Source organism: Ursus maritimus, unplaced genomic scaffold (assembly GCF_017311325.1).
Source record: "Ursus maritimus isolate PB19 unplaced genomic scaffold, ASM1731132v1 scaffold_26, whole genome shotgun sequence".
Taxonomy (NCBI): Eukaryota; Metazoa; Chordata; class Mammalia; order Carnivora; family Ursidae; genus Ursus; species Ursus maritimus.
In genome coordinates this window covers 39259996-39277783 of record NW_024425119.1, presented here as the reverse complement: position 1 = coordinate 39277783, position 17788 = coordinate 39259996, and the positions used below count along the sequence as shown (strand labels likewise).

General features: G+C 38.3%; 2 protein-coding genes across 3 annotated transcripts in view; one reads left to right on the top strand and one right to left on the bottom strand.

The window, feature by feature from the left end:
* The window catches only part of TEX49 (testis expressed 49), a 35771-nt gene extending 27702 nt beyond the window's left edge, over nucleotides 1-8069 (bottom strand). The window contains exon 1 of one of the 2 annotated variants that reach the window (XM_040642391.1): nucleotides 7938-8069. In XM_040642391.1, the coding sequence (XP_040498325.1) occupies nucleotides 7938-7971 (34 nt within the window). In that variant the 5' untranslated portion in view covers nucleotides 7972-8069. Of the gene's footprint in view, nucleotides 1-1579; nucleotides 1747-7937 lie in introns of those variants that run through there. The other variant, XM_040642392.1, reaches the window with a different exon arrangement.
* A 244-nt stretch (nucleotides 8070-8313) lies between these two features.
* Nucleotides 8314-17788, top strand: part of CCNT1 (cyclin T1) — a 30554-nt gene continuing 21079 nt past the window's right edge. The window contains exons 1-3 of the mRNA XM_008704523.2: nucleotides 8314-8590; nucleotides 10304-10385; nucleotides 16890-17018. Coding sequence (XP_008702745.1) covers nucleotides 8430-8590; nucleotides 10304-10385; nucleotides 16890-17018 — 372 coding nt within the window. The 5' untranslated portion in view covers nucleotides 8314-8429. The remainder of the gene's footprint in view (nucleotides 8591-10303; nucleotides 10386-16889; nucleotides 17019-17788) is intronic.

The following is a 17788-nucleotide window of genomic DNA, read 5'->3' as shown; positions in this document are numbered from 1 at the left end:
GTGCCCCTACCCCATAGTTTTATAAAGTGAAGTCTTTCTCTCTGCCTAGCCTACAAAGAAATTAATTGGAAATGACACTCAGACCTCTTTGGATTGGTACCAAGTCCTGTTTACTAGAGTTTAGGTAGCTAGCTGGGTAGGAAAACCCCAGGCTTGCTGCTTAGTTCTCTCATAGTGAGAAGTCCCATCTAGTAGGGTTAGGCAGGGCTGGAGCAGCCAGGAGAGGCCTATTCGTGGAACAAGGAAAATTTATAGAGCAGGCCAAGTGTGTTTCTCTGAGAGAGGGTGAAGAGCTCCTTATATGGAGAAAATAGCAGCCCCATGGCATAATGCTGGGACAGGTGGGGGCCAGCGGGGGAGGGCTGATGTGGGGCTATTAAGGGATTTCTAGGGTCCACCAGTGGGACCCTTTGTACAAACCTTACCTGAAAGCTAGATATGTAAAACAGAGCTTCTTTGTTGTCATTAGAAAAAGGATAGAGAGTGCCTAATAGAGTCCTATACAGTATTAGTATCTCTCAATCTTAACTTTGTGTTTTATACTTACCCGCTACCCTCACCCCAATAAAACTTTGCTTTATACCTGCCTACACTTAATTTCCTTCACATATGTTCTCCATTCTGTCTGAAATACCCTTTCTCCTCCATTTCTGTGCCTTCAAACAATTTACCTTTTAAGACCTTAACCAATTGTCACATCTCCTCCAAAGCCTCCTCTAACTTCCGGTTAGTCATTAAAATATCATTTATTAATTTATTTACCTAAAAGTATTTATTAAATCTCTATGTATTAGAGCATTATAGCATTATGTATTAGACATTGCTAGGCATTGTGGGTATAATAAAACCAGATATTTACTCACTGCCTATTAAAAATCCTTCAGTGGTTCCCTATAAAATTAAAATGCTTAGCACGGCTAACAGTATCCTCAATTATCTGTCCCCTGCCAAGTTTACAATGCTTACTTCCCAGCATCTGTCTTCTTTATACTTTATCTGTACCCAAGGACTTAGAGTTCAGTGAATATGTCTCTCTCTCAACTCTGTTCCTTTGTGCAATATTCCCTTTTGGTCTACTTGGCGAACTCCCATCATCCTGGCAGCATTTCCTGTGTGAAGTCTTTTCTAAAGGATTCTCCTGTGCTCATTCAAATCCAAAAGTATCAGGTACTTCCTCTTTTGTGGTCCCACAGTATTCCATATTTAATTTATTCATATACTATATTGCAAATTTTTTGTTTGCATATTTATCTTTATCCAATAGCCACTTTATGGCAGAGACCTTATCCTATCCATCCTGTCACCAACAGAAAGCCTGACACAAAACTGTACTTAGTAAATGTTAACTAAATGAGCAAATGAATAATAATGAACATTTATTCAGTTGAACAGATTGAATGTCTTAATAAGGATATTAAATGACAGAAGAGGGAAACTCAATGGATAATCTCCCCACTCCATAATTTTAACTGGTGACTGGTGTAATTGTTAATTATGGGCAATAAAGCTCTAACTCAAGGTAGAAAAAAAAATGGCCAAGAAGAAGCTCTTCTAACCCTCTACCCTATATTCCCCTTACTTGTTTCTTCAGTTGTGTCCCTTTTCTTGTTCCGAAAGGAATTTTGATATCCCAATAGATATAAGTTGAAGAAGGCCATCTCAGCTCCTCCCTGTCCTCTTCTGGAATGTTCAGGCTGGGGCAATGGACTTTGTGTTTGGTAACCATGGTAATGCCCTAAAGAATTACTATGACTAACACTCCCTTTGTCTAAAGGAGACACAGGATTCATGGGCTCACAGTAGATCTGGAGTGGGAGTGGGCTAAATAACTTCAGAAAAATGGAGGACTCAAGTGCCAGTTACCCTTTTTCTTGCCCCAGTCTTTATTATACTGTAAATTTCAGAAGGCAGTGACTAGAAAGAGCACTGAGCTGGGCTCAGATATTAGTTTTGCCATATTCTTAGTATCTGAGTTTGAATAGGTTAAGCCTCTGTTTATTTTAAAAAATGGCAACGGTATCTATTTCAGAGTTATGAGAATTAAATGAGATAATGTATGCAAATTTTCGTAGCATAATGTTCAGCATATAACGGAAACATAAATAGTATTTAAATGTGAATATGGTACTTCCAATGAGTCTAAGTTATTTCAAGCAGTGGTGTGCTGAGTCAGTTCATACTGATTTTTGAGCTGCCTCTTAAATTTTCAGGAATTTTGCAAGCTGGTTGTTAAACAAGCCATTATTTAAAATTATCTAAACTTACAACTGAATAAATTATATGAAAAGTAAAGTTAGTAAATACTAAAAACTCATCTCTTCCTAATTATTTTACTACATTTTACTATTATCTACGTTTATGACGTTATAACTATTGTATGTGTATATTATGTTGTTTTTATTATTTTTTCTCTCTGCTTTTCAGTTTGGGAAGTTTCTATTGACAGATCTTCAAACTCATTAATTCTTTCCTTGGTTGTGTGCAGTGTATTGGTAAGCCCATCAAAGGCATTCATTTCCTTTACAGTGGTTGTTTGTTTGTTTTTTTAAAGTAAGTTCTAGGTCCAACGTGGGGCTTGAACTCACCACTCCAAGACCAAGAGTTGCATGTTATACTGACTGAGCCAGCCAGGCACCCCTGTTACAGGTTTTTTATTTCTAACACTTCCTTTTGATTTTTAGTTTCATCTCCCTGCTTCATTACTCATCTATTTTTGCATGTTGTCCACTTTTTCCATTACAGTCCTTTGCATATTAATCAGTTAAATTCCCAGTTTGACAATTCAATACTTTCTGCTATATATAACTCTGGTTCTGATACTTGCTTTGTCTCTTTAGACTGTATTTTTTGCCTTTTAGCATGCCTTCTAATTTTTTTTGTAGAAAGTTAGACATGATATACTGGGTAGAAGAAATGGATGTTTTACTTTTATCTGTTTAGGAGTTCAGCTGCTGTATCCTCTTTGTTATGGCTGTAGGTATCAGAGGCTAAAATTTCCTCTGATGTCTTGGTCTCCCCTGTTGTCTTTGGGTTTCCTTACAGACTCCTTCTTGAGAGCTTGTTTGGAGGTTCTGGCAGGGGAGCGCAGCTACTCGTATACCCTTGACTGAAGAACGGTCCTCCTCTATCGAGGAAGGTCGTCCTCTTCGACCGAGCACGCAGTACAGACTCCTTCTTAAACAGGGTATGAGTTTGTGGTTCTTTCTGTTGTAATCCCCTTTTATTACGTAGGAGATCTACTGATGTGTTGGTAAGGGGGGGGGCGAGAAAAGGACTTTATAATCCTATCAGGTCTCAGTTTTTTAATAAGCTTGTGTCCCCGCCGGACTGTGACCTTCACAAATGCTGGAGTTGGTTATTTTCCTTTTCCTACATTGATTAGGCTCTGTTAATTAGCTTCCATTGAGGACAGGCCTTTGTTAAGGGTAAATGAATTCTCTGGGTCTATTTCCAAGTAGCTCTTTTTTCCCTTTCCCTGCCAGAAGGACAAAGGGATTTTTCTCCAATCTTCACAGTAAGATTTATGGGGTTCCTGGAGGTAAAACTCATGAAAGTGTGGGGGCCCTCAAGAGGTTTTGTTTTTTCCTTTTTGTTTTTTTAAGTCTCTCAATCTAGAGCAAGTTCATTCTCCAGCAATTAGTCAATTGCCCTTTATGTATTCCCACCAGTTGCTGGTTTCAATAGTAGTTTTTGCTCTCAGTAAGCCATAGATCTCTGTTCTGCTTCTTCTGAGTCTGTCTCTCCAGTTTTTGTGGTGGTTTGCCCTGTCCCCTTAATTCTCTGCTTGATCTAACAAGGGTTGTTGATTTGCAGTTTATTCAGGTTTTTTTTTGTTGTTGTTGTTATAAGAACAGGAGCAATGACTTCCAAGCTCTTTACATATCAGACTGGAAACCAGAAGTCCCTGTCTATTGTATCTATACAGAGGAAATACTATGTGATGGTGTGTTCATCTCTTTCTAAGTCCATGCTCAGTGATGTCATATTGGTAGCTTGAAACTGGCCATAATGGGAGAATTTAGACTACAGAAATGGTAAACACTGCAGGCAAAAGCTTGATTTATTATTTTGTTGACTAGACTTAAGAAAGTGATAGTATGTAAATAACGTAGATTAAAAGTATATCGTGTATGCCCATTAAATTGTCAAAAGCATAAAAATTGAAAGGTTCTTCGGGTTTTCAAAAACCATTATCCAATCCAGCAAAGATGTTGCCTAAGTCACTGACAAATAAGTGAAGTTCCAACATAAGTTTCATTGTTTCACTTTTTTTTTGGAGGGGGCAGAGGGAGAGGGAGAGGGAGAGGGAGAGACAGAATCTAAAGCAGGCTCCACGCTTGGCCCCTTATTGTTTCACTTTTATCTTACTGATTAATGCAAATGAAAATGTCAACCAACAGTCAAAACTATTCTCATTTGCTGGGGTGCCTGGGTAGCTCAGTCAGTTAAGCACCCAACTTTTGATTTCGGCTCAGGTCATGCATGATCTCAGGGTGTTGAGATCAAGCTCTGCATGGGAATCTGTGCTCAATAGGGAGTCTGCTTGGGATTCTCTCCCTCTCTCTCTTCCTCTGCTCCTCCCTCATTTGTATGTGTGTTCGCTCCCCCTCTCTCAAATAAATAAATTAATCTTTGAAAAAAAAGCTATTCTCATTTGTCAAATGCAATCACAGGTTGGTTCTTGAATCAAGAAGTTGGCAAAACCGAGTAAAAGCATCCTGTGAGAATCAACTGGCTATAAGAAATTTATAATAAAGATTGCAAACTGTATTTTTTATAAATGTGTGCTATACATCCTTTATATCAGTAAGTTCATGCTTGAACTTATATATGTATACATACACATACAATTATTTTCTGGATAGCTGGTTGTTAATAATTTACCAGTACACACACCACGGCCAAGTTCAAGCTATCAGTATGACATCAACTGACTGTGGAATTTGGAATAGTTACAAATGGCACACCATCTTTTCATGTTTTAATTTGGAGACTATATAAATGTTGGAAAGAAATTATTTCAACAGGAGATGGTAATATTCAACATGGCTGAAATATGACATTCATAAGCACAATGCAAAATGAGATCAAACCATGAAATATGGTATAATCCTGTATCTGGAGCAAGATTAGTCTAGTGAATACAAAAAGTAGCCTCATAGGTTTCTTTTATAGGAAACAGAGTCCTATTTAAATTTTAAAAAAGAAGAGAAAAAAAAAAGGAAAATTTCTCTAAGATTTTGTCAATTGTTCTTTAAGGGCAATTTATCTGAAGGTTAACATTATTTTGACAATAAACATGTACTGAACACGTACTGTGTGCCAGATCGTGTCCCATCAAGATCCAGAGATGACATTTAAGATCATACAGCTAAGGGCAGCTGGGTGGCTCAGTCAGTTAAGTATCTGCCTTCAGCTCCGGTCGTGATCTCGAGGTCCTAAAATCGAGCCCCATGTCTGGCTTCCTGCTCAGCAGAGAGTCTGCTTCTGCCTCTCCCACTCCCCCCGAAAGTGCTGTCTCTCTCTAATAAATAAAATCTTTTTTTAAAAAATCACACAGATAGTTAAAAGAATAGCTGGGAATTTTAAGGACATTATACTAAGTGAAATAAGCCAGTCACAGAGACAAACACTGTATGATTCTACTTACATCTTTACCTAAGGCAGTCAAACTCATAGAAACACAAAGTAGAATGGGGGTTGTCAGAGCTGGGAGGAGGGAGAAATGAAGCATATAGACATAAAGTTTCAGATTTGCAAAATGAAAAAGTTGTGGAGACCTGTTGCATAACAATGTGAATATAGCTGGCACTATGGAACTGTACACATAGAAATAGTTGAGGGTTTAAAAAAAAAAAGAATAGCTCTTGTTTAGCAATTGTTATTACTGCCTCCTACTTTCAAATATTTATCCTCTCAAAGAATATTTCCCTTCTCTTAGTTACACAGGTCCCGGTCTTCTATATGGCAAGCCATTGATTACCACCTGCATTGCCTAGAACTTAACAGATACCAGAACTTTTTCTTGGAAAATTGGTATACTCAGCCAGGATAGCAAATTCAAAACGGAGCCATCAATCCAAGAGTTTAAATGGAGGACCAGGGGCGCCTGGGTGGTTCAGTCAGTTAGGCCTGTTTCGGCTCAGGTCATGAGCTCATGTCCTGATCCCAGGGTCCTGGGATTGTGCACCCCCCCCCGGGGGGGGGGTCAGGCTCCCTGCTCAGCAGGGAGTCTGCTTCTCCCTCTCCCTGCCCCTCCCACTGTTTGTGCTCTCTCCCAAATAAATAAAATGTTTTTTAAAAAATGGAGAACCAAACACAGGTCAGAGAAATAGGCAAGAGGGTTCTCGGAGAAATAATTTTGGCTGTTTAAAAGACAATATAATTGGGACGCCTGGGTGGCTCAGTCGGTTAGGTGTCTGCCTTTGGCTCAGGTCATGATCCCAGGGTCTGGGATCAAGCCCCACACAGGGCTCCCTCTTCAGGAGGGAGTCTGCTTCTCCCTCTCCTTCTACCCCTCCCCCCAGCTCGTTCTCTTTCTCAAATAAATAAATCTTTTTTTTTTTTTTAAAGATTTTATTTGTTTATTTGACAGAGAGACAGCCAGCGAGAGAGGGAACACAAGCAGGGGGAGTGGGAGAGGAAGAAGCAGGCTCCCAGCAGAGGAGCCTGATGCGGGGCTCGATCCCAGACAACTGGGATCAGGCCCTGAGCCGAAGGCAGACGCTAATGACTACATCATGCAGGCGCCCCTCAAATAAATAAATCTTAAAAAAAAAAAAAGAATACAATGACTACATAATTGAAAAAAAATGCTTATTCTATTAAACAAGTCTGTGATGTTAGAAGTTCGAAATCATAAATTTTTTACATGTTGTAACCTGAAATAAGTCATTTAAATCTTCCTGAACCTCAATTTTTCTGGAGTAAAATGTAGCTAATGCTAATTATAGATAATATATGGCAAAGAAGGGCCTGAAATGGAAGGAAATACTTCTGAGAATGAATTAGAATCAAACTGAGTGGGAGCAGCCATGTCTAAAATGAAAAAAACTAAAAATACTATAAAAGTCAAAGGATTCTAATACTATCCAAATTTAATTAAGGTAAATTCTTTCAGAAAAGAATACAGTTTGCTAGAACGGAAAGAACAATGGAATTAGACTTATTTAAAAATCAACACTTAGAAGCAGTGTAGAGTAGGGCAAACTACTTAATTTCCCCAAGCCCCGGTTTCTTTTTGTAGGGTGTTGTGAGCATTCATTTGACAAACATTTATTGACTACTAGGGCCAGGACTGTATTAGGTAGGTGTTATGGATACAACTCAATTTTAATGTAATAAATACTAAGATAACATCTACTCCATGTTTTCTATGTTCCTATGAGCCAGGTACTATTATAAAGGCTTTTAATTAATTGTATCTTCATTTAATCCTCCTCACAACCTAAAACGTAGGTACTATTGTTATTATTTACATTTATACAAGAGGCATAAAGAGGTTAGGTATCTTGCCCAGGATCAAACAGGCATCAGGCGTTCAGCTGGGATGGTTCTTGATGGAGGACAGGAATTTACAAATTCTTACGTGTACAAGGTGGAGGTGGAAGTTTTACACAATGAAGGAGCAGTTTTAGTTCGCTCGTCCACAGATTGAAATGTTACTACCCCTTGCGGTTGTGCCTTTTAAATGAAATTGTATACTTGTCAATAGTGTGCCTGGAACACGGTATTCACTAAATTAACACTATTAATTAAATTTCATTTCCTTACGTTGAATCACTGTGGTGAAATATAGGAATTTTTCAAGGTTTTAGATAAATGTTGTAAAGCGGCTTTGCAAATGGGTACCACCAAGAGCTTTCTAGTTGCTTTATATTACGATATACGATAGTTCCACTCTCTTTGATTACTTTTTTCAGTTTTGACAGTCTCACCTGCTCTCTCTGTCAAGTTCGCTATCTCCCCCATTTTATATCGCCACCTCCGCCACAAACGAAGTTCTCCGCGGAACCGCCGAGGGGCGCGTGGGCGGGCGCCTTATCCCGCCACAACAGTTGCCTCGCCACCCCGTCCATCACGCGAAAGCTAAACCCAGCTCTCGCGGGAGGAAGCGTGGTTTCGAACGAGACCTTCTACGCCCACCCTACCGCCCAAGGGTCACATGACTGGCGCCTGCGTCCTAGACTCAAGGTCTTTCCTGGTCGCCTACTGGCTGTTAACCCGGCTACAGGTTGCCGCGAGGTCCATTCCGGAAGTAGACTGTTTAACTATCCCTCCTTTGCGGAAGCCTGTCACAACCTAGCCGTCCACCTTTTAGCGGAAGTTCGTCACGTCGCAGTTGCCCCCGCACAGCGGATGTGTGTCGCCGCTTAGGTGACGCTGGGAAGTGCTTGCAGCCTCCGCCGCTGCCTTCTGGTTGAAGCACTATGGAGGGAGAGAGGAAGAACAACAACAAACGGTGGTATTTTACTCGAGAACAGCTGGAAAATAGCCCATCCCGTCGTTTTGGCATGGACCCAGATAAGGAACTTTCTCATCGCCAGCAGGCAGCCAATCTGCTCCAGGACATGGGACAACGTCTTAACGTGTATCCTTGCGGCCTAGGCCTCCGGCCTTGGAGTCAGACCCGCCTTGCTCGGGCGTCCAGGCCTCAGGCTCTGTCGGACGGAAGAGGGAAGAGGGTGGGCAGGGGCTGAATGTCTAGGTGGAAGAGCCTCGGATGGGGGGGGGCTGAAATTCAGTGTTTGCGCCAGGGAAGCGAGGCGGAGTTAATTTCCCGCTCGCTCACCAGTGCCACCAGCTTTGCTGGGAATTCGTATCCTTCGCAGCTTTGTGTTTTAACTAGCCCTTCCTAGTCCCCTTTCGTTGTGTTCTGGTCTCCTGGTCTAGTGACGTAGAGATTCTACTTTTCCGCTATTCTCTAGGGGTTTGGTGGAGGTTTCACTGTTGATGGCTGTCTCTTGAACTTAGTGTGTAAACAGAGTTGAGAAATTCAAGACCTGTAGTCTTACGAAGAGAGGGTGGCCTAGAATTAATGCCCCACCTGTGGTTCAAAATCTGTTCCTTCCACTTACTAGCTGTTTAAGAAACCTGTCAGATTCTTGGTTTTCGTGTCTGTAAAATGGAGTGATAATCCTTGTGTGTAATTTCTATACCTAAGAAAATGCCGGGCACTCATGTTCAAATGGTAGCTACTGTTAAAACTTTATGGAATTTCAGAGGACAGAAGGATGTCAGTTTCTGTTTGTAAGAATATAGACCCAGGGATCTAATGTTTTAAAAAACCATTTACAAAATGTTGAGTTTTTAATTTACTCAGAGTTCTAATTTGTATTTGTTTTCTCTATATTTCGAAGATCAGGTAATTTAGTGATTTTTTTTTCCCTTCAAGTATTTTTGTCAGAGAATATACTCATTTTGTAGCAGAGAAAGCTTACATAGTTTTAAAGTTCTTTCCACTATGGAAGTGAAAAATTATTTCTGGGTGCAGCTCCTATTTCAGTGAGTGGCTGGCAGTAATGTTTGTTATATCTTAAAGTTGAGCTCACCTCAAAAGAGGTGTCCTCTTTGTTACCGATATCCGATTTGTTTCCTAAGCATGGACAGTACTAAGTTAAGCTTTTTGCTTGAAGTTCTGTTCTAGCCCTTTTTTATGTGTGTGTTGTTACTAAGGTTGTTGACATTTTGGGACCACAACTTCTTCCCTGAATAACCCACATTGTCTTCTGAGGGCTTTAGAAGTAAGGCATTTAAAATTTTGTCAGTGAATGAGTATCAAATCATTCCACAGTGTTTCTGCTTCCAGGGATCACCGTATGAGAAGGCTTAGCTGCCACAGACAAGTGCAACTGAAAAGTTAATTCCTGGAGCTTAGAAAGTGAGGAGATAGTAGAGACATACCTAGGGGCAGATCAGGGAGGGTGTTACAGGTCATGTGAAGAGATATCCTAAGCTAATGGATCACCACTGCAGGATTTTCAGGAGGCAAATGACAGGTTTAGGTCCACATAAATTTTTTATATTCCTTGATCCACACGTGCTAAGAAGCTTGCTTGTTTATCATTTCAGCAAATTTACATATTGAATACTGGTTGTAAGGCATTATGTTAAGTGTCTTTTGGTGGTTAATAATTTGGTGAAAGAAGACAGATTTGCTCTTTAATTTGGGAAATTAAAGATGATTTTCATTTAGAAGCATGTATTGTGTTTGGCCGCATGGTCCTTTTGGGAGGATATATAGGTTGTATTTTTGGGAATTGTTCTCCCTGCCTGTTTTGGGGCCTTAACTTTAACATTTTAGCTCACAATTGACTATCAACACTGCTATAGTATACATGCATCGATTCTACATGATTCAGTCCTTTACACAGTTCCATCGAAACGTAAGTTTTTTGTTTTGTTTTTTTCGTATGGTATAATCATTTTGTGATCTATTCCAGCAACTTCCTGTGTGTGTGGGGTGAGAAGGTTGATCTTTGTTGCTAAACTGGGATTTGAAGTTTAGAAAATAGGATTGATCACTTTCATTATGTGTCCCACTGAATCCAGTCTTCCAGTTTTCCAGTAAAGTGGGTATTTATTTGGTAGGTTTAATGCATCCTTGAAATAGGTGGATTCTCTAATAAAGGAATAGATTATTCAACACTTAAATTTTTGGGTTGGGAGAGGATCATTAAAGGGGAGAAGATGCTTAAGTGTATTTTTTGAAGTGGTAAATAATAATGTAGCCACAGGAAAACAAGTGAATGTAAGTGATATAGATTTTCTAAAAGCCTTTGATATAATTGCAGTCAATGACTGATTGGAGAGGGAAGGCACATTTTGTGATGATGGGGGGGTGACTTTTGAGACAGGAAAAAGAAAATAATAGTAATAAAGGGATTTTTTTTTTCTGGACAGAATTGTAAATAGTGCTATTTTCAGTTTTGATACCTGAAATGGTCCTATTTAACATTATTATAAATGACTTGGAAGCGAGTGCATAGTGATATCCCAGTTGCAGGTAAGACTATATTTGTTTACTAAAATCACAAGGTAATAGGGCTAAACCTGATGAATACTTCATGTGGGCTTGTGAGTCAAAGAAAAGAAATCTTTTTTTTTAAAGAAAGGTTATGTTTTGAAGAAATGTGTTTAAGACTTACCCTTAGGATGATAGGCTTTGAGCTCTTTTTTTTTTTTAATACCATGGAAAGAGAATCTATGACACTAGATATTGCTCTTGTAATGTAAGATATTGGCATACTCAGTTTTGGGAGTAACTGCACTAGAAACCCTTTGGCTCTGTGGATTAAGTATTCCCAATTTTTACTGATTATCCAGTCAGCTTGGCTTTCTCCTACCAGTAGACCTCTTACCTCCAGCCATGCCCTACCTCTGATTGCAAGAAGCAGTTTTATTAAGACAGAGAAAAGCATTTAATGAGGATGTCTGTCTCATAGCTCTAGAATAGAAGGTAGTGGATAAAGAATGAAATTTGAAGAGAAGTACATAGCTGTCTTGCCAATTCTGAACATTTTCTTTGTGTTTTCCCTTTTATTATGGTAAAGATTTGAAATGCAGGATGAAATACATCTCAAATCAATTTGTGCACTTTATGCACATATATATTGTATACTCCTTTTATTTTTTAAATAATATTTTTCCTTATTTCCTATGTAGTAAGCTCAGCAAGGACAGAGACTCACTTTTCTGTGTATCCTCCAAGTAAACTTGAATGAATGAATGATCTGGTAATTATCCAGGAAATACAGGGAAATTCCAGTGGATGACATGACCTTTTCCAAAATCCAGTGACTTTTAAAATTTAGGATTGTTGATCTTCTTTAGAGAATTGATTTCAGGCACATTCTGGAATTAACAGATCAAAAATATCACTCTTTAATATCTTAGTTTTAAGACTTGTGATAAATCCAAGTTCAAATTTGAGAGGACCTAATACATTGTTGTAGCATTGGTATTTGTTCTGTCAAGCTCCCATGCGTTTTTCATGTTATTTTTTTTCTCATTATAAAGGTAATAAATGTTTACAGTAAAAATTAATACGGAAATGTATAATGTAGAAAGTGAAAGCTCCTCTGTAATCCCAGCCTCCAGAGGTAACCATTGATAAATGTTTTGTCATATAGTGTCTTTGTCATTTTTGTGTACATATACCTAATATTTATATGTTTCTATTAAAAAAATAACTTCTGACTATACTACTCTTATGTGAGTTGCCTTTATCAGTTAACAGTATATACTGGATATCTTTTCATAGTGATTTTTCATTACAGTTGACCTTTGAACAGAGCGGGGGTGAGGGGTATCTACCTCTACACAGTTGAAAATCTACATATAACTCTTGACTCCCCGGAAAGTTAACTACCAGAAGCCTTACCAATAACACAACACAGATTTTGGGTGTTATATGTATCATATACTGAATCCTTACAAAAAAGGTGTGCTGGAGAAAAGAAAATGTTAAGAAAATCATAAGGAAGAGAAAATACAGTAACAGTACTGTACTGTATTTATAGGAAAAAAATCCATAGGAGTGGACCAACACAGTTCAAAACAGTGTTGTTCAAGGGTCAGCTGTATTTTAAATGGCCACATAGTATTTCTTTGTGTAGTTACCATAATTTATTTCACCTCCCTATTGGTGGATATTTGGGTTGTTTCTAGTTTAGTAATTGTAAATAATGTTACATAAAATTGGTACGTAGAGTGTATGGCTTACATGACCTTTCTAATATAAATTCCTATAGATAAAATTACTGTGTCCACAGGGCTGCATTTAAAAAATTTTTGTTGTGTCTATTTGCCTTACCGAAAGATTATATCAGTATACATTGTTTTGTTGTGTCAGTTTTGCCCTACTGAAAGATTTTATCAAGTGTACATTGTTTTGTCATATCAATTTGCCTTACTGAAAGATTGTATCAGTTATACATTGTTTCCAGCACTGAAGAGAGGGTCCTTTTCTCTGCATCCTCACAAATGACATATTTATTACATCAGGAAATACTAAGTTTTAATTACTTGTTGAGCACTTGGGATACAGTGGTGAACAAGGTAGAGGGCATCCTAAATTATTTTCTTAATTTACATTTTTTTCAATTAGTGAAGTTGAGCTTCTTATGCCTATTTAGGTCATTGTTTTCAGAAATTGAAGAATTGACTTAAAAATTGATGGTTGATTCTCTTCGTTTCTCTTTTATTCTGATTTTCTTATTTATATGAGCTTTATATATGTTAAAGCTGTATGTCATATGTTGTGAATACTTTTCTCATTTTGTTCTGTTTCTTTGTTCATAATGTTTTGGAGCCTGGAACTCTTGCCTTTTAAATTAAAAAAAAAATTTTTTTTTATTGAAGATTGACAGTAAAGCACAAAAATCCGAAGTGTGCAACTTGATTACTTTTTGCATTATTTATTGTATGTATATGTAACCACCACTCAGATCAAGATAAAGCATGTTTCTAACACCGTGGAAGATAGAGAACTTGCCTTTCGATGGAAATAAATTTTATTTCTTTAGCGAACATTATTAAATGACTGATTTGTTTTCATTTAATTTTTGGCATTGTATTACTCTTTTTGAGAAGAGATTTAACCTCATGACTTGAATTTCTAAATGTACTGTCTTAAATATTTTCAAATGAGGGAGTGTAAAATTAATGGTGAGCAACTTGGTGTGTTTATGTAATATTTCATAGATTATAAAATTCGGTGTTGTATTTTAATACCTAACAGATTTGTTTGGGTGTATTTTATTCTGGTTAGCTTATCCTTAAGGGGTCAAGCTTAGTGGTTAAGAGAATGGGCTCTGGAGTCAGACATGTCTAGGTTTGGATTTTTTGCATGGCTTTGGGTAAGTTATCATAGGTCTCAGTTTTTTTATCTCTTTGGAGTCAGTAATAGTGCTTATCTCCTAGAGTTGTTAAGATTTATTTATTTATTTATTAGAGGGAGTGCGAGTTGGGGGGGGGTTGGGAAGAGGGAGAGGGAGAGACTCTCAAGCAGACTCCCCATCGAGTAAGGAGCCCAGGAGCCCAACTCGGGGCTTCTTAATTTACCACGATCCTGAGATCATGACCTGAGCCGAAATCAAGAGTTGGACCCTTAACCAACTGAGCCACCCAGTAGTTAATATTTAAATGAATGAATTTACAAAGTGCCTGTACCTAACAAATAAATATTAGGTAGCATTTTTATTCTTTTAAAATGGAGAAAATCTTATATTCTTACCTGGTATAAGAATTCCTCTTAGAAATTGCCTTTGATAGGAAAATGCCTTTGATAGTAAACTGGCTTGGTAAGTGATTCCGTGAGGAGCAATGAGTATTTACATGGTTGTGCAGAAATTATACTGAAATTTATCTCCTGCAGTCTTTTACTTAATGAGTTATTATCTTGCCTTCTTAACCATTATTTGTATACCATATTTTAGTTTGTGCCTTTTGAATATATTTTTAGCTCCTTGAAGGCAAAGTTGTAGGCTAAAAATCTTAGTGTCTTTAAGTAGTTCTTTTCCTTTCTGCTTTTTCCAGTCAATTATAAAGTCCTATTAATTTTTTTTTTAAAGATTTTATTTATTTGACAGAGATAGAGACAGCCAGCGAGAGAGGGAACACAAGCAGGGGGAGTGGGAGAGGAAGAAGCAGGCCCATAGCAGAGGAGCCTGATGCGGGGCTCGATCCCACAATGCCAGGATCACGCCCTGAGCCGAAGGCAGACGCTTAACCGCTGTGCCACCCAGGCGCCCCTAAAGTCCTATTAATTTTTAGAGTGTTAACTATTTTTTCTATATGTAGTCATCATAAAATTAAAAGAAGATAGGGGCACCTGGGTGGCTCAGTTGGTTAAGCGTCTGCCTTCAGCTCAGGTCTTAATCCCAGGGTCCTGGGATGGAGCCCCGCATCGGGCTCCCTGCTTAGCTGGTACCTGCTTCTCCCTCTCCCTTTGCCTGCCGCTCACCCTGCTGCGAGCTCTCTCTCTCTCTCTGTCAAATAAATAAATACAATCTTTTTTTTAGAAAACAGAGAATAAAGGAGGAAATGATGATATTCCTGTAGCTAACTGCTCAGAGATAATCCTGTTGACATTTTAGAATTTTTTTTCTCTGCATGCAAATACATACACTTAGATTTAGTGAAGCCCTATTAATTTTCTAAAATCATGCCTGTGGTTTTTCCTGCCTCTTTTTCTACTGCTAATGCCTACTCTAAACTTTATTTCTTAATGTCTGGATTACTCATTCTTTTTTAAAATTGATTTTTAATGTGTTTCATTCTTTCCTCCTTTTAGTCCTTCCTAGGACCGGATATGTCTGTCTGTCCTTCCTTTATTAAAGATTTTATTTATTAGAGAGCTAGCAGAGCGGGGTGGGGGGGCAGAGGGAGAAGCAGACTCCCCGCCAAGAGGAGAGTCCGACGTGGGGCTTAATGATCCCAGGACTCCAGGACCATGACCCCAGCCAAAGGCAGACATCTGCTCAACTGACTGAGCTACCCAGGCACCCCTGGATATGTCTTTCTAAATGTTTCTTAAATTGTATACTTTTTTCTGAAATCTTTAGTGTCACTGTTGTTAAAGATCTTTGTGTTCCGCATCCCATTATCTGTGTCACTTACTCAATTTAGTGTGCTTCTTGCTCTGATTCCTCACACCTATTCATGCCCATCTTCCTCTAGTTCTGCTTTGCTTATCCTAAGGTCTAGGAATATATATGGAGTTTGCTGCATACAACTGCAACAAATAGGAAGGAAGAGAATTGTTACTGTGAATTGGATTCGTGGATAAAAATCTCTTCCAGCAAAATAGCAAATAGCAGCTGGGATATTAATAAGTATTAGAATGCTTGTCAGTTCTACTCAGTAAAGTGAAATAAAATTATTTGTTATATTTCTTTTACTCCTGGTTCTTGCCATTGCCATCTTTGATTGATTGAAATACTCTTCTTAAGATTCAATAGAAGTTCTTCCTGAGATTTCCCAGATCACTACAAGGCTACATTTATGTCATATTGTTGTAATCTCTTGTATTGTTTAGTGACTGAATTTGTTGTCTACTTGTGTGTTGGCTTGAGATTTTTTTCCCTGAGTGCCTAAGGTTTGTGCTCCCCCCATATATAAGTAATAATCGAGATAATTCATGTACAATAAAATTTATCCTTTTAAAATGTGCAGTACACTGGGTTTTTGTTGTTTTTAAAGATTTTTAAAATTTATTTTAGAGAGCGAGAGAGAGAGTGCGTGTGAGCAGGTAGAGGAGCGGAGGGGGAGGGAGAGGCAGAGGGGAAGAATATCAAGCTGACTCCTCGCTGAGCATGGAGGTGAACACGGGGCCCTGATCCCATGACCCTGAGATCATGACCCGAACCAAAACCAAGAGTTGGACGCTTAACCGACTGAGCCATCCAGGTGCCCCAATTCACTGGTTTTTAATATATTCACAAAGTTGTGCAACCATTACCATGATGTAATTCCACAATATTTACATTGCCCCAGAAAGAAACTTCTTATGCATTAGTGGTCACTCCCATTTTCCTGTTCTAGTCCTGGGCAACCACTAATCTACTTTCAATTTGCTCCTTTTAAAAAAAGTATGTAGAGGGTTATGATATAAACTTAAGAAAGAATCTCATTTTAAATAGAAAGCCAACTATTTACATCTAGTAGTTTCTCACATAGATAGCCTTAAACGAGTTTGTTGAAGGATTGGTTTTGGGGAGTGGATGTAGATTAACGGATAGGAGAGGAAGGACATTTTAAGAAAAGGCATTAACGAGAGGCGATGAAGTTGAGGCAAGCAGGGAATTTGGTTTGAGACTTAGTTCTTTTTTAGATCTACCTTGATCTAGGAATAAATAATAAATATGATTTATTTTCTCTCCATCCAGTCTGTGGCTCCAGCGGCCTTATTTCTAGCAGCTAAAGTAGAGGAGCAACCAAAAAAATTGGAACACGTCATCAAGGTAGCACATGCTTGTCTCCATCCACAGGAATCACTTCCTGATACTAGGAGTGAGGTAGGGGATTAATTTACACATATCTGTTTTTCTTTCTTTATTTTGATGATAGCTTAGTTTTGTAACTTTGATTTACTGAAGTCTGAATGGAGGCTGTTAAATTTTTAGTTTTTGTTTTTCCTTTACAAAAACATCAGAAACTTTATGGCAAAAGTTAATTGTATTCATTATAGTAAAATTGGAAAATACAGAAAAACAAAAAAGAAAATATATTACCTAGATATAATTTGGCCCACAAGTATGTAAATGAATCATTAGTATTTCTAGCTTCTTTTCTATGAATAGCTACACACGTATGTGTTTTGTATGTCATTTCCACTTATTATAGTGCAAATATTTTCCCATTTTATTCTCCATTTTCTTTTTCCTTTTTTTTTTTTTTTTTTTTAAGATTTTATTTATTTGAAACAGCCCACGAGCTGGGGTGGAGGGTGGGGCAGAGGGACAAGCAGACTCCCTGCTGAGCGGGAAGCCCGATTCAGGGCTCGATCCCAGGACCACTGAGATCATGACCTGAGCCAAAGTCAGATGCTTAACTGACTGAGCCACCTGGGCGCCCCATGAATAATATTCTTACCAATAAATTTTTATTATGGATTCTTTAAAAAAGTGAGTCCTGTCATTTTTTTTTAACTTCTAAAGAAATTGCAAAAGTTATATGTGCTTGTTAGAGAAGAACCCAAACATTTAAGAATCATTTGAAGTAAAAGTTAAAGCTCATCTCCCCTCCTCCCAGCAGGATACTGCTGATTATAATTCCAGTGTATGTT